Source organism: Ahaetulla prasina, chromosome 17, assembly GCF_028640845.1.
Source record: "Ahaetulla prasina isolate Xishuangbanna chromosome 17, ASM2864084v1, whole genome shotgun sequence".
Lineage (NCBI taxonomy): Eukaryota > Metazoa > Chordata > Lepidosauria > Squamata > Colubridae > Ahaetulla > Ahaetulla prasina.
In genome coordinates this window covers 5,130,337-5,155,532 of record NC_080555.1, presented here as the reverse complement: position 1 = coordinate 5,155,532, position 25,196 = coordinate 5,130,337, and the positions used below count along the sequence as shown (strand labels likewise).

The following is a 25,196-nucleotide window of genomic DNA, read 5'->3' as shown; positions in this document are numbered from 1 at the left end:
TCGGAGATCTTCGTCGTTCCTTCTGATGAGATTGTCCTTCTGAACTTCTGAACTTCTGAAGTCCTCCCAAAAAATTTTTCTATCCACTGCCTGATGACCTGCTTCCCTGATTATTCCCAGCTTGAGTTGAGGACCTTCTGAAGTCCTCCAACGTTGTTTTCAGTCCTCTGTTTGTTGTCTTGATTCCTTGACTCTTCTGAAGTTCTTCTAAGTTGTTTTCAGTCCACTGTTTGTTGTCTTGATTCCTTGACTCTTCCGAAGTCCTTCAAAGTTGTTTTCAGTCCACTAGTTTGGATGACCCAAATCCTTGATTCTCCTGATTCTGGCAGGAGTTGTAGATTTTCTGAAGTTCTCCAAAGTTCGTGTTTGTGTTCTGTAGAACCACACAACCCCCCTTGAGCCGAGTTGCAAGGCTTTGGAGCACCTTTTGAGGGCCCTCTGTGGCCCCTGGACCCACCTCCTTCCTCCTCTCGATCTCCTCGGCTGGTCCCCAGTCCACCAGCAGCCTTTGCAAACATCTGCCCGTTCAGTCTTCCAACCTCATCTCCACCTCCTTCCTGCCACATGACCGTAGCCACACAGAGCCACCATTGATGGCTGCTCTTTGCCGGCCTTTCAGCGGGACCTGGATAATTTTAGACCTTGGATTTCACCCACTTTGGGGGATTTCCACTTATGTGGGAACAAGCGTTGGCTTGTTTTGGGGCCAAAATAAATCTCGATTTTTAATTGGAGGAAGCATGAAAATAAGCAATACGCTGAATGGAGCCAGGCTAGCATTCCTTTCTGAGGCCATGTTTGTTTGTTTGTTTGTTTGTTTATTTGAGTGCATATTAGATAATATATATAATATATTGATCAATATATAATAATATATTGCTATATTGACCATCAATTGTGTTGTAAATGTTGTTCCTTGATGAACGTATCTTTTCTTTTATGCACACTGAGAGCATATGCACCAAGACAAATTCCTTGTGTGTCCAATCACACTTGGCCAATAAAAAAATTCTATTCTATTCTATTCTATATAAGTATAAGCATGAATTGAATACATAAAATGAATACAATTAAAGGGAACATTAGGACAGGGACGGTAGGCACGTTTGTGCTCTTATGCACGCCCCATACAGACCTCTTAGGAATGGGGTGAGGTCAACAGTAGACAGTTTTAGGTTAAAGTTTTGGGGATTTTGGGATGAGACCACGGAGTCTGGTAGTGCACTCCAGGCATTAACAACTCTGTTGCTGAAGTCACATTTTCTGCGATCGATTTTGGAGCAGTTCACTTTAAGTCCACCCACTATAAAGCACGCTGGCTGGGGGATTCTGGGAGTTGAAGTCCACCCCTCTTAAAGCTGCTGAGTTTGAGAAAAATTCTTGAAATAACCTTCTGACATTCCGGGGGAGGATTTCTGCATCAAGATAACCCTTCAGCGCATCGCTCAATCTTTTCATCCATAATAGATCCCCTAGCTAGATCAGAAGCAAACGATCACCCCTTGATGGCTGCATCTGGGGCAGGATCTGAACTTGGATCTTGCCAATGTCTCCTGACACTCATCTAGGGCCGGGACGGCCTTGTTTCTTGGATGGGGAAGGGGCAAACAACACCCCCAGCTACCTAACCCTAATGAGGTCGATCTAGGTCGCTGCAAAAGCAGGTGGGAACTTGGCAAATTCTGCTGTCCATCCCCCAAAATTCTCTGTGTCTGCCAACCGATCGATCTGAATCCAGGACTAATGTGGGGCAGAAAGGCCAAGCCATTAACAGACAGTCCAGCCGAGCCAAAGCCTCCCATGCCAAGTCTCATTTAACGTCGTTTTTCTTCCCCTAGAAGTTTCAATAGCAGTTCCAGCTCTGCCTTTTACATCGCTTGAGATTTTCCTGCTTCATACATGCATGTGTGCGCACACAAAGGTCTTTGGGTTTCCTTCTTAGCCTTCTTTTTTAAATTGACTCTTTTGAAGGGTGTGTAAATGTGGTTTACCTCTATGTGTCCATCAATGGCTACTTTTTTTAAAAAAAAAATTGATTTAGGTAATCTTCAACGTACAAGTTTGTTTAGTGACCGTTAGAAGTTACAACAGGACTGGGGAAAAAAGTGACTTAGGACCTTTTTTCACACTTACGACCTCTGCAGCATCCGCAGGGTCTCGTGATTTATATACAGATGGTTGACAATTGACTCACATTTATGACGATTGCAGTGTCCCGGGGTCACGTGATCCCCTTTTGTGACCTTCTGGACAAGCAAAGTCAACGGGAAAGCCATATTCACTTAAAAATCGCATTATTAATTTAACAACTGCAGTGACTCACTTAAGAAATGTGGTAAGAGAAGTCGTAAAATGGGGCAAAACTCATTTATTTGTTTATTTATTTATTTATTTGTCACAACAATATATGTAGGAATCATACAAAAGATTATATAGTATATAAACATATATGGATAAATATAAGGAGGTATAAGCATATATATAGAAAGAAGAAAAGAAAAACAATAGGACAGGAACGGTAGGCACGTTTGTGCGCTTATGCACGCCCCTTATGGTCCTCTTAGGAATGGGGTGAGGTCAATAGTAGAAAGTTTTTGGATAAAGCTTTTAGGATTATGGGAAGAGACCACAGAGTCAGGTAAAGTATTCCAAGCACTGATGATTCTGTTACAGAAGTCATATTTTCTGCAATCTAGATTAAAGCGGTTGACATTAAGTTTAAATCTATTAGTTGCTCTAGTATTATTGCAATTAAAGCTGAAGTAGTCTTTAACAGGAAGGACATTACAATAGATGATTCTGTGAGTTAAACTTAGGTCTTGTCGAAGGCGACGGAGTTCCAAGTTTTCTAAGCCTAGGATTTCAAGTCTGGTGGGATAAGGTATTTTATTGTTTTCAGAGGAATGGAGAACTCTTCTTGTAAAATATTTCTGGACACGTTCAATTGTATTGATGTCAGAGATGTGGTGAGGGTTCCAAACAGGCGAGCTGTATTCTAGAATTGGTCTAGCAAATGTTTTATATGCTCTGGTTAATAGTGTGGTGTTTTTGGAAAAGAAACTACGCAAGATTAGGTTTACAACTCTTAGAGCTTTTTTTGCTATGTAATTGCAGTGGGCTTTGGCACTTAGATCATTTGACATGAAAACTCCAAGGTCTTTAACGGGATGGGGGTCGTCTGTAAGGTAATGTCCATCTAGTATGTACTTAGTTTTTGGGTTCTTTTTTCCTATATGTAAGACTGAGCATTTGCTGGTTGAAATTTGGAGGTGCCAATTTTTAGACCAAGCGGTTAGATGATCACTTATTCACGAATTTCTCACTTAACAACATAAATTCTGAGCTCAATTGGGGTTGTAAGCTGAGGACTAACTGTCGGCTTTTTTTCTTCAGATTTGGAAATATGGTGCCAAATTCCAGACTCTGGGAACAGCTAATGATTTTTTTTTTCTATTTTTTTTTAAATTCTGCCATTGGGTGAAATAGGAAGCTGTCCATTTTGGGGGAAGTGCGACCTCTATTGGCCAGTGTTGGGACTGCAACACTGGAGACTGGAAACCAGCTAAGAGTCTTAAGATGTGATGGTTACAAATCCCATCATCCTCAGCTAGGAGGGCCTGGAGCAAACGAAGAGCCACCTCTCGGTCCTAAACATCTAAGCTAGTGTGGCTTAACCTCAGCAATTTCCCAAATTCCCACTTAATGATAGTCATAGGGAACAAATAAGCTATCAAATCATATTAAGAAACAGTCAATATAAATCGTAAGGATACAAGCAATAAAGTTACAGTCATACAGTCATAAGTGGAAGGAGATGGGTGATGGGAATGATGAGAAGACTAATAGTAATAGTAGAGCAGATTTAGTAAATAGTTTGACAGTGTTGAGGGAATTATTTGTTTAGCAGAGTGATGGCGTTTGGAAAAAAACTCTTCTTGTGTCTAGTTGTTCTGGTGTGCAGTGCTCTATAGTGTCATTTTGAGGGTAGGAGTTGAAACAGTTTTATGTCCAGGATGTGAGGGGTCTGTAGATATTTTCCCAGCCCTCTTTTTGACTCATGCAGTATACAGGTCCTCAATGGAAGGCAGGTTGGTAGCCATTGTTTTGTTCTTCAGTTCTAATGATCCTCTGAAGTCTGTGTCTGTCTTGTTGGGTTGCAGAACCAAACCAGACAGTTATAGAGGTGCAAATGACAGACTCAAGCATTCCTCTGTAGAACTGGATCAGCAGCTCCTTGGGCAGTTTGAGCTTCCTGAGTTGGCACAGAAAGAACTTTCTTTGTTGTGCTTTTTTGATGACATTTTTGATGTTGGGTGTCCATTTTAGATCCTGCGATATGGTAGAACCTAGAAATTTGAAGGTTTCTACTGTTGATACTGTGTTGTCTAGTATTGTGAGAGGTGGAAGTATCGAAGGGTTTCTCCTAAAGTCTACCACCATTTCTACGGTTTTGAGTGTGTTCAGTTCCAGACTGTTCTGGTCGTACCACGAGGCTAGTTGTTCAACTTTCTGTCTTTATGCAGATTCATCATTGTCTTGAATGAGACCGATCACTGTTGTGTCACAGGAAGGAAGGAAGGAAATTATCACTCGCTGCCTCTTCCATACAGATGGGAGGTTGAACAACTAGCCTCGTAGTGCGACCAGAGCAATCTGGAACTGAACACACTCAAAACTTAGAAATGGTGGTAGACTTTAGGAAAAATCCTTCCATACTTCCACCTCTTACAATACTAGACAACACAGTCTATCACTTTGTTTTTGCAACAATGTACCTTGCACTATAGATAGATATAGATATAGATATAATTTATGGCAACATCTTCCTCTTCCTCAGTTTTGCAACAATGTATGTCCATGTCTATAGATATATAGATATAATACCGGTAGCAAGATAGATAGATAGATAGATAGATAGATAGATAGATAGATAGATAGATAGATAGATAGATAGATAGATAGACAGACAGACAGACATAGAGATAAAGATAGATAGATAGATAGATAGATAGATAGATAGATAGATAGATAGATAGATGATATAGATAGACAGACATAGAGATAAAGATAGATAGATAGATAGATAGATAGATAGATAGATAGATAGATAGATAGATAGATAGACAGACATAAAGATAGATAGATAGATAGATAGATAGATAGATAGATAGATAGATAGATAGATAGATATAGATGAAGATGACGAATGAGACTTCGTCAAAACGTCGCCAAGACACTTCCAATTTTACACGGGAGAAAACCCGAACAACCAAAGACCTACATAGATATAGATGAATATATATATATATATATATGGAGAGTGATAGAGAAATATAGATATAAAGATATCTTATTGCAATTATCTATCCATTCCTCTTCCTCTTTTTTGCAACAATAAATCTCTATTGCAATAGGTAGATGATGGATAGATGATAGATGGATAGATAGAGAGATATAACTATAAATACAGAGGTAGAGATAGAGATATTGTAATTATTATCTATATCATCTATCATCTATTATCTATCTACCGTGTTTCCCCGAAAATAAGTCCCTGTCTTATATTTTTTTTGAACCCTGAAATAAGTGCTTGGCCTTATTGCCATGTGCTTGAAGGCCCGATTGGGCTTATTATCAGGGGAGGTCTTATTTGGGGGGAAACAGGTATATCTATCTATCCATCCATCCATCCATCCATCTATCTATCATCTCTTTCTCATCTATGTATTTATATCTATCTTATCATCTATCTAATTTATCAGCTCTAGCTATCATCCCTCTCATCTCTCTCTCTCTCATCTCTCTAGCTATCATCTCTCTCATCTATCTATCTATCCATCCATCCATCTATCATCTCTCTCTCATCTATCCATCTATATCTATCTTATCATCTATCTAATCTATTGTCTATCTAGCTATCATCTCTCTCAACTCTATCTCTCATCTATCTATCTATCTATCTATCTATCTATCTATCTATCTATCTATCTATCTATCTATCTATCTATCTATCTATCATCTCTCTCTCTCTCGTCTTATCTATCTATCTATCTATCTATCTATCTGTCTGTCTGTCTGTCTGTCTGTCTATCTATCTATCATCTCTCTCGTCTTATCTATCTATCTATCTATCTATCTAGAATAGAATAGAATAGAATAGAATAGAATTTTATTGGCCAAGTGTGATTGGACACACAAGGAATTTGTCTTGGTGCATATGCTCTCAGTGTACATAAAAGAATCTATCTAATCTATTGTCTATCTAGCTATCATCTCTCTCAACTCTATCTCTCATCTATCTATCTATCTATCTATCTATCTATCTATCTATCTATCTATCTATCTATCTATCTATCTATCATCTTTCTCTCTCTCTCTCTCTCTCTCAATTTAAATACAGAATTGCAACACCGAGCTGGGAGGGGCTCCAGTCGCGGGGACGCGCGTGGAGAGGGGAGGGCGAGGCGGCCGCGCGCAGGGGGAGCCGGGCTGGTGGGAGGAGGGGAAGAGGAGGAGGAGGAGGAGGGGCGGGCGTCCGAGTCCCCTCCCCCTGCTCTGCATATCCCCGCCCCCCAGTCCCCGCCCCCCGCCAGCTGGAGGAAGCCGAGTAGGAAGTGGGCTGCGATGTCCTTTTGTGTCCTAGAGCCCAGCGGGGCCAGCGCGCAGCTCCGCCAACTCATGGCCCGCCCGGTCCCCGGAGCGCGGGGCCACTGAGCCAGCCGCCCGGACCCGGCCCAGCGCCGGGACCCCGCCGGCCGCCCCGGCCCTGCAACCCCGGCGCCGAGCCCTTGGTCCGCTGCTCCAAGGCCAGTGCGATCCTCAAGCCCGGGAAGGAAGGGGGGGCGGGCGGGGGGGCTACGGGAGAGACCCCCGGGGACAGCGGACGGGGGGGGAGGGGCAGATCCGGGAGGGGACCCTGGGGGGGGTCCCAGGGGCCAAGGGGGGACACACACACACACACACGTGGGGGCGTCTCTGCCTGCCGAGGAAGAGGGGGAGACCAACGCTTTACCGGCTTCCCTCCTCCTCCTCCCCTTTCTGGCTCCCAGCAAGCCGGGACTGCTCGGCCACGGGGTGAAAGGGGGGGGGAGCTCCGTTTCTCCGGGGGGGGCGCCCCCCGGTTGGGATGTCACGGCCGGCAGATCGTGGCCAAATGTGGGGATTTGCCGGTAGGGAGGCGGAGTGGTGGGCGCCCCCTGGCGCAAGCAGAGAGAGAGAGAGAGGGAGAAAGAGAGAGGGAGAAAAAGAGAGGGAGAGAGGGAGAGAGATTGAAAGAGAAAAAGAGGGAGATTGAAAGAGAGAAAGCTTGAAAGAGAGAGAGATTGAGAGAGAGAGAGAGAAAGAGATTGAGACAGAAAAAGAAGGAGATTGAAAGAGAGAAAGATTGAAAGAGAGCGAGAGATTGAGAGAAAGAGAGAAAAAGAGGGAGATTGAAAGAAAGAAAGAGAGAGAGATTGAGAGAAAGAGAGAAAGATTGAAAGAGAGAAAGATTGAGAGAAAGAGAGAGAGAGAGAAAGAGAAAGAGAGCTTGAGAGAAAGAGGGAGACTGAATGAGACTGAGAAAGAGAAAAGAGGGATTGAGAGAAAGAGAAGAGAAAGATTGAAGAGAGAGAGAGAGAGAGATTGAGAGAGAGAGAGAAAGATTGAGAGAGAAAAAGGAGATTGAAAGAGAGCGAGAGATTGAGAGAAAGAGAGAAAAAGAGGGAGATTGAAAGAAAGAAAGAGAGAGAGATTGAGAGAAAGAGAGAAAGATTGAAAGAAAGATTGAAAGAGAGAGATTGAGAGAAAGAGAGAGAGAGAAAGAGAAAGAGAGCTTGAGAGAAAGAGGGAGACTGAATGAGACTGAGAAAGAGAAAAGAGGGATTGAGAGAAAGAGAGAAAGATTGAAAGAGAGAGATTGAGAGAAAGAGAGAGAGAGAAAGAGAAAGAGAGCTTGAGAGAAAGAGGGAGACTGAATGAGACTGAGAAAGAGAAAAGAGGGATTGAGAGAAAGAGAGAAGAGAAAGATTGAAAGAGAGAGCGAGAGATTAAGAGAAAGAGAGAAAGGGGGATTGAAAAAGGGAGAAAGTGAAAGAAGGAGATTGAAAGAGAGAAAGAAAGATTGAAAGAGAAAGTGAGAGGTTGAAAAAGAGAGGTTGAGAGAAAGGGAGAGAGGGAGAGGGAAAGAGGGTGATTGAAAAAGAAAGAGAGATGGAGAGAGCGATAAAAAGAAAGAAAGAAAGAAAAAGAAAGAAAGAAAGAAAGAAAGAGAAATAGAGAGAGATGGAGAGAGAGAGAGAACATATCTCGACACGAGTGAGGATGGACTGTCACTGTCAAACTTTGCAGATTGGGGGAAGGGGGTGCAGGCAAGGGGAGGGGGCCACTGGGCGCAAGGGAGGTCCATGGGAGGACCAGAGACGCATTCACACAGGCCATTCATACACCCACCTCCCTCTTGGAGAAAGCACATGGTGGAAGAGCATGTGTGCATTGGGGAACACCCCTTCCCCACCTCCCCCCACCCCCAGCGTGCCTGGATACCTGGATTCCCTCACCTGGACTGGCTGCTTCTGACAGCTGGACGTGACACCGCCCCCCCTCCTCTCCTGCCCCAAACTCGGCCTGGCATCCAGTTGGTGCCAAGACACGTGTGAATGCAGGCTCGGTGCAGAGGCGCCTTTTCAATTCAGTTTAATTTCGACATCTCCCCCCCTCCCGCCTCTGGGCCGTGAAGAGGCACTGTGGTTTGTGTGTGTGTGTGTGTGTGTGCGCGTTGGGGGGGGAGGAACCTGCAGGAATCACTCCCAGGGAGGTCAAAGGTCACCAAGGGTGACTTTAAAGGAGAAATGATCCTTTCTGCAAAAGGATCACGTGGTGTCTAGGTGCAGGGAGGTTGTGCGTAGCCTTGGAGGAACTCCTGGTGTGTTTGTGTGTGTGTGTGTGTGTGTGTGTGTGTGTAACATAGGCCTTGCAGCTTCCCTGAGTCATGGATTGGAAGACTGCATGCAAAGGGAAGGTGGGTTATATAATGCTACTTTCCTTCTAAGTGCAAAGTTGGAGAAAGATTTGGCAAACCGGGCCCCTTAAAGAGTGGAAGAAAGTTGACCAAGGCACCCAATTTCACACACACACACACACAAACACACACACACTCTTGCGTCAGTTCTACTTTGGCCCTCCATTGCGCAGGGGGAAAAAAAAAAAAAGGTTGAAAGAGGACAAAGGTCCCTCCGACCGCATAAATGCAAAACTTGCACACACAGACACACAAAATCGCTTGGTGACATCGGTTCGATAAGTTGTGCGAACAGGTCCCAGGATTCCGTAACCCATCCTCAGTGGCGCAGAGTCGGCTTTTTTCCGCACGAACAAAATGGCCAGTAGCATTTCCTTCCCAGGTTGTTTTCTAGGAGAATATTATGAGGGGACGTGCTCGAAAAACAAACAAACGCCGGTTAAATCCGGCGTGGGATTGCCCAATCTCTGTTTTGAGGTCCAACTTTCCGTGACACCCCCATTTCTAGCACATACAAACACACACACACACACACACACACACACTGAAGCAGTTTGGCTGAACGTGCCTGGAAAGGGCCCAGCTGGGGCCAAACCGGAGTTACGCTTTTGCAACTGATCTTGGTTTGTCTAGAGACCTTGGGAGGGGGGGGCACTTCATAGCTACCGAAGGAAGGAAGGAAGGAAGGAAGGAAGAAAGGAAAGAAAGAAAGAAAGAAAGAAAGAAAGAAAGAAAGAAAGAAAGAAAGAAAGAAAGAAAGAAAGAAAGAAAATGGAAGGAAGGAGAGAAAGAAAGAAAGGAATTTGTGTGAGAAAGAGGAAGGAAGGAAGGAAGGAAGGAAAGGAATTTGTGTGAGAAAAAGGAAGGAAGGAGTTTGTGTGAGAAAGGAAGAAAGGAAGGAAGAAAGAAAGAAAAGAAAAGAAAAAGACGGAAGGAAGAAAGAAAGAAAGAAAAGAAAAAGACGGAAGGAAGGAGAGAAAGAAAGAAAGGAATTTGTGTGAGAAAAAGGAAGGAAGGAAGGAGTTTTTGTGAGAAAGAAAGGAAGGAAGGAAGAGAAAGAAAGAAAAAGAAAAGAAAGAAAGACAGAAGGAAGGAAGGAAAGATAGATAGAAAGAAAGAAAGAAAAAAGACGGAAGGAAGGAGAGAAAGAAAGAAAGGAATTTGTGTGAGAAAGGAAGGAAGGAAGGAAGAGAAAGAAAGAAAAAGAAAAGAAAGAAAGACAGAAGGAAGGAAAGAAAGAAAGAAAGAAAGAAAGAAAGAAAAGGCAGATTTTAACCATAGGCTGGATAGATCGAATCCCTAAATTTTCAGGAGGGGGCAGGAATTGCATCCTTGGAAGTCGGGGGAAAAATGATAGAAGGGAGGGGGCACCCAAGGTGACTGAGACTGCTTCCATGCCTGGCTCCCCCCCCCCCCCCGCCACTCCACGCTGTGCCTGATTGGATCTCCCTGAAGTGACCTTGAAACCGTTTCATTCTCCTGGCTGGGTGCCGGGATCTACAGATCTGGTCCGATGGCTGAACGAGGGGCACAGAAGTCAGCTGAGAAGGTGTGGGGAGGGGGCCCCTCATTCCAGCTCCCTCTCCCCCCCCCGAAACCTGCAGCTTCTTTGCTTCCAACCCCCTCCTTCTCCTCTCCCCTTTTCCCGAACTGCAGAGGCCGTGTTGCGTCTGGAAACCTGGGGGGGAAAAAAGTCACGGCTAATTTTTGAAGGACGTTTTTTCGGTGGCTTAATAATCGGAAGTTTTTTTTCCGGCGGCGGGGGGCAATGTTGCAAGGTTGCTGTGCCCATCATCCTGGTTTTGCGGGACTTCAGCTCTCCCCCCCCCTCTAAATTTCCCCCTAAAACTTAAATTTGAAATAACCCCCTCCCCAATTCAACGAGGAATGCAATTTGGGGAATTAAGAATATACAGATTACGATATACCATTTATAACTCATTCGTTCAGTGACCGTTTTGAGGTTACCACAGCACTGGGAAACGGGGACGTAGGACCGTTCCTCACACTTACGACCATTGCAGCATTTCTTTCCCCCCCCCTGTCACATGATCAAAATTCAGGCGCTTGGCAATTTGCTGGTATTTAAGACAGTTGCCGTATCCCAGGGGTCACCTGATCCCTTTTTACGAACTTTCTGACGAGCAAAGTCAACAGAGAAGCCGGATTCACCGCAGTGATTCACTTAACAATCCGGCTTCCTTCCTCATGACTTGACTTCTGAAACGGGTGAAAAGGGTTCGCTTAACGGCTGGAGCAAGAAAGGCCGCCGAAGGGAGCAAAACGGTCCTTAACAGTCTCGCTTAGCAACAAAAAAAATGGGTTCGGTTGCGGTCGTAAGACGAGGACTGTCTATATTAACGGACAGTGCATTTCAGAGGCACTTTTAAAAAAAAAAAAGGAATTGAAAAGAGTTTTCTCGGGACATGAAGGAAAAGGAATAGGCTGTGTTTTGAAATGGAAGATTTGGGGATTTGGGAATTTGGGTACCCCAAATTTTAAAATGGGTGTGTGTGAAAACAGTTGCCTTCCCCCATGGGGTCTTGAGGGATCCAAGACTTTGGGGGTTTCTGCATTCACACAAGACCAGGAACTGGGATGATGTTATGAAGTTGGCTGATCCCATTACTAAACTGGGGTTTTGCGGTTCCCACAAGAGAAGGTACCAGAGGCGAGATGATCAATTTAGCTGGCTTTTCTCCCCAAGACACACACGAATGAACCAAACAAGCTTGGGTTGGTTGTGTGAGTACAACTTGGGCTTTAACCTGGATAAAGCAAACCCCACTCCTTGCTAGCAATGATGATGGTGCTTAGCTTGGTAATGAAATGTTTGAAAGAAAACAACCGAACTCGGGGACCACCAAGGACTCCGACTCCTCCTTCCTGCAACCCTCACTCCCTTCTAGCACTGATGATGTAATTTAGTTGGGTCATGAAATGCCTGCAAGAAAACCACCAAGTTCAGAGATCATGAAGGACCCCACAGTTCCAGTCCTCCTCCTCCTCCTCTTCCTCCTCCTCCTCCTCCTCTACCTCTCTTCTTCCTCCTCAACTCCCCTGCCTTCTAACACTGATGATGTTCCCTACCTGGGTCATAAAACATCTACGAGAAAACCACCCAGCTCCACAATCGTCCAAGGACCCCCACAATACTTCTCCTCCCCCCCCCTCACCAACACTAAGGACCCCTCATCTCAACCCTGAGCCACAAATATTCCCCTTGACCGTCTCAACAGGTTGTGTGAATGAACCGCCTTACTCCCCCTTAACTTCTGACTGTACCTGGTTGTATCCTCTCCTCCTTTCTGCAGAGCCTCTCTCCAGCCATGTCCTCCCGGGAACGCCGGACGGAATTCTTCATCAAAACCGAGCCGGCTTCGCCCGACAGCCTCGTCCAACACAGTCCGAGTGGGTCTTCCGACACCAGCACCAGCGGGCCCCCCGCCGAACTCGAAACCGCCAGCACCTTACCAGCCGGGACGGGCGCTTCTCGCCGCCGCCACGACGGTGACCCAGATGAAGGTCCCGGCCGGGGGAAATACATGCTGAACACGATGCCCAAGCGGCTGTGCTTGGTCTGCGGGGACATCGCCTCAGGGTACCACTACGGGGTAGCCTCCTGCGAAGCCTGCAAAGCGTTCTTCAAGCGGACGATCCAAGGTCAGTCCTTCCCTTTTACTGGCTCTACGGCCCTGCCTCCTTCCTTCCTTTAACCCGATAGACGTTCGCGGTTCCGCTTTGAAAGGGAAGAATTAAGCAGAATGGAGCTGGAAGGGACCTTGGAGGTCTTCTAGTCCAACCCCCTGCTTGAGCAGGAGACCCTGTACTGTGTTCTGACCTAGGCTTCCTTAGAAATTAAAACAGCACAAACTTAGTCCTTTAATTCATAGGGCTGTAAATTACTTTCATTTACAGTCCGCAAGGCTTGATAAACAGTCTTTTGGAGGAAGGTTATCAACACCCACCTATCTCATATGAAATGCTGGCCAGACGCAGGGCAAGGCCAAACCTGGCACAGAGTCACAAACAGAATTTTCAAATCTTGAATGAACTAATTGCTTCCTGCAATAGCTCACCTCCCGTTCGCTCCTCTTTTATGTCTTATGGGAGGGGCCAATCATCTCCAAGCCTTACTCCCAAGTCGACCCTGTTTCCTTAATTGTTCCTGTCTCCTGGCAGCTCTGTGCATGCGCACACTGGGAACAGGCTCCCGCTGTTCTTCTGCCTCGCTGATGTCAGACTCCAGAGGCAGCAAAGAACTACCGGATGGCCTCGGCCCCCTCTCTGCCTCCGACCCAGAGCCCTCGAGTCCCCTAATCAACTTTGTTGCTCTTCTCTGCAGTCTTTCTAGAGTCTCCACATCTTAGAATAGAAATAGAAATAATAGAAATAGAAAAAAATAGAAACAGAATAGAAAATATGGAATGGAATTTAATGGAATGGAATGGAATGGAAAAAAAAGAATGGAATAGAATAGAATAGAATAGAATAGAATAGAATAGAATAGAATAGAATAGAATAGAATAGAATAGAATAGAATAGAATAGAATAGAATAGAATAGAATAGAATTGAATGGAATTCTTTATTGGCCAAGTGTGATTGGACACACAAGGAATTTGTCTTTGGTGCATACGCTCTCAGTGTACATAAAAGAAAAGATACATTTGTCAAGAATCATAAGGTACAACACTTAATGATAGTCATAGGGTACAAATAAGCAATCAAATCGTATTAGGAAACAGTCACTATAAATCGTAAGGATACCAGCAACAAGGTTACAGTCATACAATCTTAAGTGGGAGGAGATGGGTGATGGGAATGATGAGAAGATTAATAGTAGTGCAGATTTAGTGAATAGTTTAACAGTGTTGAGGGAATTATTTGTTTAGCAGAGTGATGGCCTTCGGGAAAAAACTGTTCTTGTGTCTAGTTGTTCAGGTGTGCAGTGCTCTATAGCGTCATTTTGAGGGTAGGAGTTTAAACAGTTTATATCCAGGATGCGAGGGGTCTGTAGATATTTTCCCAGCCCTCTTTTTGACTCGTGCATTACATTTACATTATTGAAGCATGCTCTCTGAGAACTAAGACATTAAAGACGTTTAGGTTTGCGCACCCTGGCTTTAAACCCACGCTCTACGCTACCTTTACACCTGTCTACCCTGTTATGACAAATAACTGGGAATCTTTCAAAATTTCCTCAATACTAAATTCGGTTGCATCACAAGGCAGGAGGGGAAATTCCAAGGGTGAAAAATGATTTATCTAAAGAAAGACTTCCTTTTATTTATTTATTTATTTATTTATTTATTTATTTATTTGATTTTTATACCACCCTTCTCCCGAAGGACTCAGGGCGGTGTACAGGCAGAATAAAACCAACAAAGAACAATATACAATATACAAAGTTAAAATATCAATTAAAAACTTATTAAATGAGCCTGAAAAATTTAAGAAATTTACCATAAAACCAAAACCCCATTAAAATTGCTAAAAATTTGAGTTTAAAATTCCATTCAAGCCAGCCCCGCGCGAATAAAGAGATATGTTTTCAGTTCGCGACGGAATGTCCGAAGGTCAGATATCTGGCGTAAGCCCGGGGGGAGTTCGTTCCAGAGTGTGGGAGCCCCCACAGAGAAGGCCCGTCCCCTGGGGGCCGCCAGCCGACATTGTTTGGCGGACGGCACCCTGAGGAGTCCCTCTCTGTGAGAGCGTACGGGTCGGTGGGAGGCATGTGGTAGCAGCAGGCGGTCCCGTAAGTACCCAGGTCCTAAGCCATGGAGCGCCTTAAAGGTCGTGACTAACAAGTTTTAAAACTTGTCAGGAAGGAAACCAGATTTTTTGGGGGGTGTTGTTCCATAGTGCTAGAGGAGGGGGGATATAAAATAGGAACAATAAAAGCTACCTGAAATTGGACTAGAAACTTTATTTGCCCCATTTCTGGGAGAGTTAAGATTCCCACAGGCAAGTTACAGCTGCTTTATTCAGTAATTAAAATTTATGTTGCTTTTGAGCCTGTAGGACAGATTGAGTAAACTACAGGTAGTCCTCGACTTACTGCCCATAATTGAGCCCCAAATTTCCGTCGCTAATTGAGTCATTTCTTAAGTCAGTTTTGGCCCATTTTACAACCTTCCTTGTTAAAATGAATCACTGCAATTAGGTTAAGTAACACGGTTCTTAAGTGAATCCCGCTTCCCCACAGACTTTGCTGGTCAGAAGGTCGTGAAAAGGGGATCACGGGATGCGGTGACCATCATAAATACAAGTCAGTTGCCAAGTGTCTGAATTTTGATCAGGTGACCCTGGGGATGCTGCAACGGTCGTAAGTGTGAAAAATGGTCGCAACAAGTCAATTTTTTCAGTCCCGTTGTGACTTCGAATGGTCACTAAACAAACTATTGTACTTCGAGGACTACCTGTACTAAATAAGTTTTTTTAAAAAATAGCCATCAACAGACACATGGAGGTAAACCACGTTTACACACCCTTTAAATGAGTCCATTTAAAAAAAGCTAAGTCCTAAGTCGCTTTTTTTAGTCCCGTTGTAACTTCGAATGGTCACTAAACAAACTCTTGTACCTCAAGGACTACCTGTACTAAATAAATAATTTTAAAACAACTAGCCATTGACAGACACATGGAGGTAAACCACATTTACAAACCCTGCAAAAGAGTCAATTTAAAAAAAGCTAAGTCGCTTTTTTTAGTCCCGTTGTAACTTCGAATGGTTACTAAACAAACTGTTGTACTTTGAGGACTACCTGTACTAAATAAATAACTAAAAAAAAAAACCCTAGCCATCGACAGACACATAGGGGTAAACCACATTTACACACCCTTCAAAAGAGTCCATTTTAAAAAAAAGCTAAGTCGCTTTCGTCAGGGCTGTTGTAACTTCGAACGGTCATTAAATCAACCGTTGTAAGTTGAGGACTGTTTCTGTGGTGGACTAATGCGCCTGTCTTCGTTCTGTCCTGCAGGAAGCATTGAGTACAGCTGTCCGGCCACCAACGAGTGTGAAATCACTAAACGTCGACGGAAAGCTTGCCAGGCGTGCCGTTTCACCAAGTGCCTGCGTGTAGGCATGCTAAAGGAAGGTAATTTTTGGGCGGGAAGGGGCTTGAATCTCAACGGTGGGTTGACCAAATGGATCGTTTATCGCTGAACTTCATTTCCCAGCTTCCTTAGGAAGGTTGGTCCACAGTGAAGAATGCTGGGAATCGTAGTTCCCTTCAGTTCGCACCTCCCGTTGCCCAGATGCATTCTGGGAGGAAGCACTGAAAAGCCTGAGCAGGGGGTTGGGCTAGAACAGGGGTCTCCAACCTTGGTCCCTTTAAGACTTGTGGACTTCAACTCCCAGAGTTCCTCAGCCAGCTTTGCTGGCTGAGGGACTCTGGGAGTTGAAGTCCACAAGTCTTAAAGGGACCAAGGTTGGAGACCCCTGGACTAGAAGACCTCCAAGGTCCCTTCCAACTCTTGTTATTCCGTACAGTTCGTCCTCATTTACTGACCACAATTAGGAACCACTGATAATTTGGTCATTAAGCAAACCGGTTGCTAGGTCAAACTGCAACCGTGCCGACAATCTTATTTTGACTAGTTACAGACCTACAAAGTTCATGAATGCGAAGATGGGTCGCAAAGTTACTTTTTCATATTTGGAATGGTCACTAAACGAGGCAGCCGCTAAACAAGGACTGCCTGTAAAATGCGATAGATTTTTAATCCACTTCCCTTAGGTGGATTAAAACTGTTTTCGAGTAAGTTTAACTTTTGGCCTATCGAACGCTAACCACAATGTTGAACGCGCTTTAGATTCTTAAAACCAGATTAATATAATAATATAATATAACAACAGAGTTGGAAGGGACCTTGGAGGCCTTCTAGTCCAACCCCCTGCCCAGGCAGGAAACCCTACACCATCTCAGTCAGATGGTTATCCAACATTTTCTTAAAAATTTCCAGTGTTGGAGCAGTGTTGGAGATTAGAATCATTGTAAATGATATTATGGTTTAAAGATTATAGTTTGGTCTTCTTTACATGCTAAATGATGTCTCGTTCGACCAATTCTTTGTTGGTGTTTTCCATTTTTCCCCGCCCATAAACAGAAGAGAGAGAGCATAAAACGAGAAGAGAAAAACCAGGTTTTAGATATAGGGGCAAGCCCATGTTTGAAAACTGTAAGCCAACATGGTATCATGGTTCACACTGTGATATGTTTTTCTTTTGAAAGCAGTTTGCTGCTTAAAATGAGTTTACGTAGCGTTGGAAGCCGAACATTAAGTAAACCGCTTTAGACAAGTGTTACGTATGAGTTGGGGCGTATAATGGTTTTAAATTTACACAAGGCTCACTTTTGACTCCACAGTGCCATGGGTGGGGATGATGGGAGCTGAAATCCAGCCACGCCCATTTTGCTGAAAAAAAGGAAGTCTTGGTTGGCAGATTTTCCCAGGCTCCAGAGTTTTCGATCACGTCCTTGTAGCTTCGCCCCAGCTGGGCGCTGAATTATAAAGACAGTGCCTCTGAGCATAACAAGAGTTGCTTTCCCCCCCACACCCCAGTTAAATCCCTTGGTTCCTTGGAAGGAAGGAAGGATTTGGGGGGGAAGAAGGGTAAAAGATTTGAGGGTAAATTTGGATGGTTTGAGAAATGCACGAGGGGATGTCTGCCTTTAGCAATGGATGAAACTCCCATGTTCTCTTCCGAGCCATAAACTTTGCTTCCTTTCTTCCTCCCCATGCCAATTTTCAGGGGTACGCCTCGATCGGGTTCGTGGGGGTCGCCAGAAATATAAGCGCCGGCCAGAGGTGGAGGGCGCCCCTTATCCTAGCACTTTTGTGACCCCGCAGATCGCCACAGCTACCGCCAAGAAGTCAGGTGAGTTCCTTAGGTTGCTGAATTACTCCCATAATTTTTTGGGGAGGAAGGTACAGAAACCTCAGTTTTGGGATTCCTGCTTCTTGAGACGCTGCAAGGAGAGAGGTATTTGCCTCCTCCGGATATACTAGTGCTGGCCGGATTCTGAGTTTGGCTGCTCTCCTGGCCAGCTGCAGACCAACAAACCATTGCTTGTTTAAGCAGGTTCAGCTGGCATACCTGCTAAGCTGTCCCAGGATCTGCGGTGATCCAGGGTGATCCTGGACAAGGTTTCTTTGCCTTGGATAGTCCTTTGCTTTCTATTCTTTCTTTTAAAAGGAAGGAAGGAAGGAAGGGGAGAGAGAGAGAAAAAGAAAGAAAGAAAGAAGAAAGCAAGGGAGGAAAAGAAGGAACAGAAAGAGAGAAAGGAAGCAAGCAAGCAAGGAAGGAAGGAAGGCAAAAAAGAGGAAAGGAAAGGAGGGAGGAAAGGAAGGAAGAAGAAGAAAGAAAAAAAGAAAGGAAAGAAAGAGAGAAAAAAGAAAAAGAAAGAAAAGAAAGCAAGGGAGGGAAAGAAAGAGAAAGAAAGAAAGAAAGGCAAGAAAGGGGAAAGAAAAGGAGGGAGGAAAGGAAGGAAAGGGAAAGAAGAAAAAGAAAAAAAGAAAAAAGGGAAGAAAGAAAAAGGAAGGAAGGAAGGAAGGAAAAGGAGGGAGGAAAGGAACGAAGGGGAAAGAAGAAAGAAAGAAAAAGCAAGGGAGGGAAAGAAAGAAAGAAAGAAAGAAAGGCAAGAAAGGGGAAAGAAAAGGAGGGAGGAAAGGAAGGAAAGGGAAAGAAGAAAAAGAAAAAAAGAAAAAAGGGAAGAAAGAAAAAGGAAGGAAGGAAGGAAGGAAAAGGAGGGAGGAAAGGAAGGAAGGGGAAAGAAGAAAGAAAGAAAAAAGCAAGGGAGGGAAAGAAAGAAAGAAAGAAAGAGAAGGAAAGAAAGAAAAAAGAAAAGGAAAGAAGGAAAGAAAAGGAGGAGGAAAGGAAGGAAGGGAAAAAAAGAAAAAAAAGAAAGAAACCAAAGTGCATAAAGAGATCATGAAATAACTTCATTTTCTTTTACTTCACTTTCATTACTTTCATTTTTCTCCTCTATTTTTCTCATCAAACCCACCTATCATAATTTCAATTTTTTTTCTCCTCTGTCTCTCTCTCTCTCTCTCTCTCTCTCTCTCACACACACACACACACACACACACACACACACACACACACAAATCCAAAGAGAATAGGCTTGGGGCATCGTTCTCTCTTCCTTGATGTTTTCCTTTTCTCCTCCCTTCGTTCCCTATTCGTTTTCACTTTTTCGTTTTTTTATTTTATTTTATTTTATTTTATTTTTGTCACAACATTATATACAAGCACATACAATGAAAGGAAACAATAGGACAGGTTCGGTAGGCACTTTTGTGCTCTTATGCACGCCCCTTATAGTCCTCTTAGGAATGGGGTGTGGTCAAAAGTAGACAGTTTTTGGTTAAAGCTTTGGGGACTTTGAGAAGAGACCACAGAGTCAGGTAGTGTATTCCAAGCGTTAACAACTCTGTTACAAAAGTCGTATTTCCTGCAATCAAGATTGAAGCGGTTAACATTAAGTTTGAATCTATTGTTTGCTCTTGTATTATTGTGATTGAAGCTGAAGTAGTCTTTAACAGGAAGAATAGAATAGAATTAGAATAGAATAGAATTTTTATTGGCCAAGTGTGATTGGACACACAAGGAATTTGTCTTGGTGCATACGCTCTCAGTGTACATAAAAGAAAAGATACCTTCATCAAGGTACAACATTTACAACACAATTGATGGTCAATATATCAATATAAATCATAAGGATTGCCAGCAACAAGTTATAGTCATACAGTCATAAATGGAAAGAGATTGGTGATGGGAACTATGAGAAGATTAATAGTAGTGCAGATTATGGACATTGCAATAGATGATTCTGTATGTTAAACACAGGTCTTGTCGGAGTCGGCGGAGTTCTAAGTTTTCTAATCATTTTTGTTTCTTTTTTTTCTACTTGGGGGGGGAAAAAAACCCCAATCCCTTTCTTCTTCTTTCTCTTCCTTCCGACGAACCAGCCCCGATGAACACAATGGTGTCCCACTTGCTGGTCGCCGAACCGGAAAAACTCTACGCCATGCCCGACCCGGCGCTTCCCGAGGGTCCCACAAAAGCCGCAAGCACTTTGTGTGATCTGGCGGACCGGGAAATTGTGGTCATTATTGGCTGGGCCAAAAATATACCAGGTAAGCCACAAAATTTTCCATGGTAACCTGTTTTCCTAGAGCGGCTGTCCCGGTGCTGTTGTTCTGAGGAGGATAGTCCTCAGACTTACGACATTTTCCCCATTTAGCGACCGTGCAAAAGGCACCGAAAAAAGGGGACTTAACGACCATTCCTCGCATCGATGACCAGTGCACACGGTCAAGGGATCAAAATAGGGGACGCTTGGCAGCCGTGTTGGAGTTATGACAGCTTCAGCATCCAGTTTGCGACCTTCCCAGCCAGCTTCCGACAAACAAAGTCAATGGGGGAGAAAAGCCAGATTCACATAATGGCCACCCGATTCATTTAACGACTTGAGGGTCACTTAAGGATCGGAGTGGGAAAAAAAATTATAAAATAGGATGGCTTTATAACTGCTTAACTTAGCAGTGGAAATGCTGGCTTCAATTGCAGTTGTACGTTGAGGACTAGCTGTGCCCAGATCTCACTCCTTCCAAATAGACCATTAAAATAGTAAAAAGTCGTGCAAATTTAGGAAGCTGAGCTGTTAATATTTTCTAATGTCACGTAATTATTCTTGCAAATCCTGTTAAAAGAGCATTCCATAAAAAAAACAAAACCTTTGGTTTCTAGTACACCCAGCCTTGTTTTAATCCCTTGCCATTTTAAAATAGAAGTTAATTTGCGATGCAATTCAAGATAGAGAGGTATAGAATTAGACTCTTGATACAGAAAAGCTGCCATTAGTGTTAAATTTTTATTGTTGTTGTGTGTGTGTTTCTTTTCTTTTGTTGTGTTTTTGTATTTTGGGTTTTAAATGTTGGAAATTTAATAAATACCATTTTAAAAATATAAATTAGAAGTTAAAATAAGATAAAATAAATAAAAAATAAAATAAAAAATAAAATAAAAAAGATATTCTTTAGAAATATCCTAAGATGGTTGCCTGTAAATTGGCCCTTTCTATACAAGATAATCCTTGACATACAATCATTCCTTTAGTGACCGTTCCGAGTTAAAACAGCGCTGGAAAAAAATGACTTATATCCATTTTCCCCACTTATGCAGCCAAAGTCATACGATCACAATTCAGACGCGTGGCAACGGACTCATATTTATGACGGTCCCATGGTCATTTTTGCAACCACTCGACAACCAGAACCCATGCAGAAACCAGATTCATTTAACAACTTGGGTTAGTCACTTAACAAACTGCAGTGGTTCATTTAACTGTTGTGACCTAGGCCCAAGTAATTATTTTACCAGACACAATCAGTCCTAAACGAACATATTTTATTAGAAACAGCTGAGAACTACTTCATTCTCAGCTTAGTCCAAATTAAGTCCAAAATAAAGTCCTTCGGCCTTATCACAAACCTTTATCTTCTTTGGCACCTTGCCAAAGGCTTTTCTTGGCAAAGCCCCACGAAGTTCAGAAACAGGAGACTAGAAAGAAGGCTATCTACGTTGGTTTCCTACAAAGAGCCCAAGAACCGTTCCTGCTCTTTTAAGCCTTACGGGAAGAGCCAATCATCTCCTTGCCTTACTCCTGAGTCGTCCTTTTTGCTTTAGCTGCTCTTGCCTTCTGGCAGCTCTTCACATGCGTGCGCTAGGAACAGGCTCCTCCTGTTCCTCTGCCTCGTTGCTGTCAGCCTCTGGAAGCTCCGGAATCCGCACATCGCTCCCAGATGGCCCTGGTCCCATCTCTGCCTCCGACGCAGAGCCCTCGTCTGGGCCTTCCCCTGACTCCAGGACTGGCCCATGGTCCTCCCCAGCCTCCTCACTGTCCGACTCCACTGCCAGCTTCGCAGGCTGCTGGCAGGCCACAACATTAACAACCGTGGCAAGAAAGTTCAAAAATGGGGCCATTTAGCAACTGTCTTCTTTAGGAACAGAAATGCTGGGCTCAATTTTGGTCATAAGACGAGGACTAGCTGTAAATAACCTGGGCAAATATCAGCCCCTGAATTTAACCCCCCCATTCGTGGTTTGCTTTTTCTGGCTCAGGGTTCCCAGCATTGTCTTTGGCCGATCAGATGTCCGTCCTGCAGAGCGTCTGGCTGGAAGTTTTACTCCTTGGCGTCGCCTGGCGCTCGCTGCCTTGTGAAGATGAGATTGTGTTTGCGGAAGATTTCGCGCTCGACGAAGAGGCAGCCCGGACGGCGGGACTGCTGGAGCTGAGCAGTGTAGTCCTCCAGCTGGTGCGAAAATACCGGGCGCTGCGCTTGGAACGCGAGGAATATGTGCTGCTGAAGGCGTTAGCCCTTGCCAACTCAGGTGAGTTCAGAGAAGAGGCTGGGTCTTGTCTAGCTAGAAACCAGGAGACAGTGAGTTCTAGTTCCATTTTAGGTGTGAAAGCCCACTGGGTTAATCTGGGCCAATCACCAGGAGACGGTGAGTTCTAGTTCCACCTCAGGCATGAAAGCCCACTGGGTTAACTTGGGCCAATCACCAGGAGATGGCGAGTTCCAATTCTACCTTAGACAGGAAAGCCCACTGGGTAAACTTGGGCCAATAACAGGAGACAGTGAGTTCTAGTTCCACCTTAGGCATGAAAGGCCACTGGGTTAATCTGGGCCAATAACCAGGAGATGGTGAGTTCCAATTCCACCTTAGACACAAAAGCCCACTGGGTAAACTTGGGCCAGTAACCAGGAGACAGTGAGTTCTAGTTTTACCTCAGGCATGAAAGCCCACTGGATTAACTTGGGCAAATCACCAGGAGACGACGAGTTCTAGTTCCACCTCAGACACGAAAGCCCACTGGGTTAACTGGGTTAACCAATCACCAGGAGACGGCGAGTTCTAGTTCCAATCAATCCCTGTAATCCCGTCGCCTTCCCTTCTGCCCTCCAGACTCCGTTCATATCGAGGACATGGCAGCCGTGCAACGCCTCCGGGACGTCCTTCACGAGGCGTTGCTGGAGTACGAAGCCTCGCGGCGCCCCGAGGAGCCTCGCCGAGCCGGCCGCCTTTTGCTGACCCTCCCGCTGCTGCGCCAAACCGCCACTCGGGTGCTGCACCACTTCTACAGCCTGAAACTGGAAGGCAAAATCCCCATGCATAAGCTTTTCCTGGAGATGTTGGAAGCCATGATGGATTGAAGGCAGGACAGGCTGAAAATTGGGGTCAGGATTCAGGAGAGTGGGGGAGCCCAGGCATCCAGGGGGAGGTGGGGGAGCAGGCTGGGGGGGGGGCAAAACACGCAACAGAGACCAGCAGCCGCAGAGGCCCGGATGCAGATTCTTCCACCCTCTGAATCCCCACCACGGCTATCGCGCTACTAATATGCATTTCACCGTATGCAAACCTCGCGGTCGCCCCCCACCCCCCCAAGCTTCGCGCACCGCGGAGGACGACATCAGTGCAACGCAGGCGCCACGGCAATCCTCCCCGGATTTGATTTTTTGACACCCGGTGGCCGGTTGGTGGAGACAGGGACAAAACAGTTTTGGAAGCCATACTTTGATTTTAATTTATTGATCGGGAAGTGGGGGAGGGGCAGGGAAGGAGATTCGAGCAAGGCTTCTCCTCCTTGGCAGCAGGAAGGGGGGGGGGTTGGACTTCAATTCTCAAAATTCCCCACTTAGCCTGCTTTAAGGGAGGAGGATTTTGACTCCCAGAATTCCTTAGGCAAGAGAGGGTGGACTTCAATTCCCAGATTTCCCCACTCAGCCTGCTTTAAGGGGGGGATTTTGAGTCCCAGAATTCCTCAGGCAAGAGGGGGTGGACTTCAATTCCCAGAATTCCCCAGCTAGCATACTTTGGCATGGGTGGACTTCGACTCCCAGAATTCCCCAGCCGGCCTGCTTTAAGCTAGGTGGACTTCAGCTCCCAGAATTCCCCAGGCAACATGCTTTCAAGAGGGGGTGAACTTCGACTCCCAGAATTCCCTAGCAAGCACACTTTCAGCTGGGTCGGATTTCGACTCCCAGAATTCATGCAGGCTGAGGAATTCTGGGAGTTGTAGTCCAGCCTTCTAGGTTGAGAAAAAAAAAGCAGATTAGATCCTATAGCATTAGCAATTCTGGGCTTAAAAGTGTTGAGAAAAGAATAAAAAGGCTCTTTCGCTTACAGGATTGGGTGGGTGGGTGGGAATTGGAGATGTCCTACCCCAGATGGGGCGAGAGAGTCTCATTTGGGGTGGGGACCCCAAGCTGAACGTCTCTGCGGATCTATTTTGGGGAGGGGGTCCTTTTCCTGCTGCCTAGGCTTACTTCCCAGTGTCTCTTCATTCATACGCTTGGGCTACGTCCCGATCCAAAGCACCTTAAAGACATTGTGGGAAGTTACGGCTCCAGGAATTTCGGGATGTAGACGATGGGGAGGGGGGGTGAAGGGAGGGCACGGGACAAACACCCCCCCCTTCATTTTGCCTTTGCGTGCTTGGTCTTCACGCAACCTCAGGGGAGCGATACTCCTCCGCCTTTCTCTGCCCCATTCCTACCATCTTGCCTCCTTCTCTCCTTCCCCCCCTCCGAATTATCCCTTTGAAGCAATAACTTTGAATTTAAAAAAACGGGATGCTGAGAGTTGGGGGTGGGGGTGTCTCCAGGGTTGGGGGGGGGCTGCCTCGTATCGCACGCAACCTGCCTTCAAACCCAGGAAAGTGGTGGGCTGCGGCGAAGGAGCAAGCCCCCCCCCCTCCCTTCGAGTCTGAATAATAATAATAATAATAAAAATAAAAAGGCCGGTCCTTTCGTTGCGCATCCTTCGCCGAATTCCCACCATAGCAATAGTTCAAAAGGCAATTTTTTTGCTTTTCTTTTCAGGTGTGAGGCCCTGTCTCCCCTTCGCCCCCGAACAGGTGACTGCCCTCCTTCCTCACCTCCGTCCAAAGCAATAAAAAAACAAACCAACCCACACCTTATTTCCCTCTCCCCTCTCGATTCCCCTTCCTTCCCGCTAAAATTCGGAAGGGAGGCCCACGTGGCTTGAACGGGACATAGCCGTGTACATAGCAATATATTTTATTGTATATTTGTCGCAGGAAAAAAAATGATAAAAGGAAAAAGATCTTGGCACGCCTGCTTCCTTCCCCAACGAGGCAGGTGTGACATTCTCCTTGG

The 25,196-nt window shown here is 45.0% G+C and overlaps 1 protein-coding gene across 2 annotated transcripts; it reads left to right on the top strand.

Moving 5' to 3' along the window:
- Positions 1–5: 5 nt before the first annotated feature.
- ESRRA (estrogen related receptor alpha) lies at positions 6–25,143 on the top strand. Of its 2 annotated transcripts, none has more exons than XM_058160144.1 (7): positions 6–142; positions 12,313–12,661; positions 15,983–16,099; positions 17,758–17,883; positions 19,980–20,147; positions 22,135–22,404; positions 22,984–25,143. In XM_058160144.1, exons 2-7 carry the CDS (start codon positions 12,328–12,330, stop codon positions 23,229–23,231), a joined length of 1,263 nt encoding a protein of 420 aa, XP_058016127.1. In that variant the 5' UTR covers positions 6–142; positions 12,313–12,327; the 3' UTR covers positions 23,232–25,143. The 2 variants fall into 2 exon arrangements, with proteins under 2 accessions (XP_058016127.1, XP_058016126.1); XM_058160143.1 differs by lacking the exon at positions 6–142 and adding an exon at positions 6,586–6,806.
- The last annotated feature ends 53 nt before the right edge of the window (positions 25,144–25,196 follow it).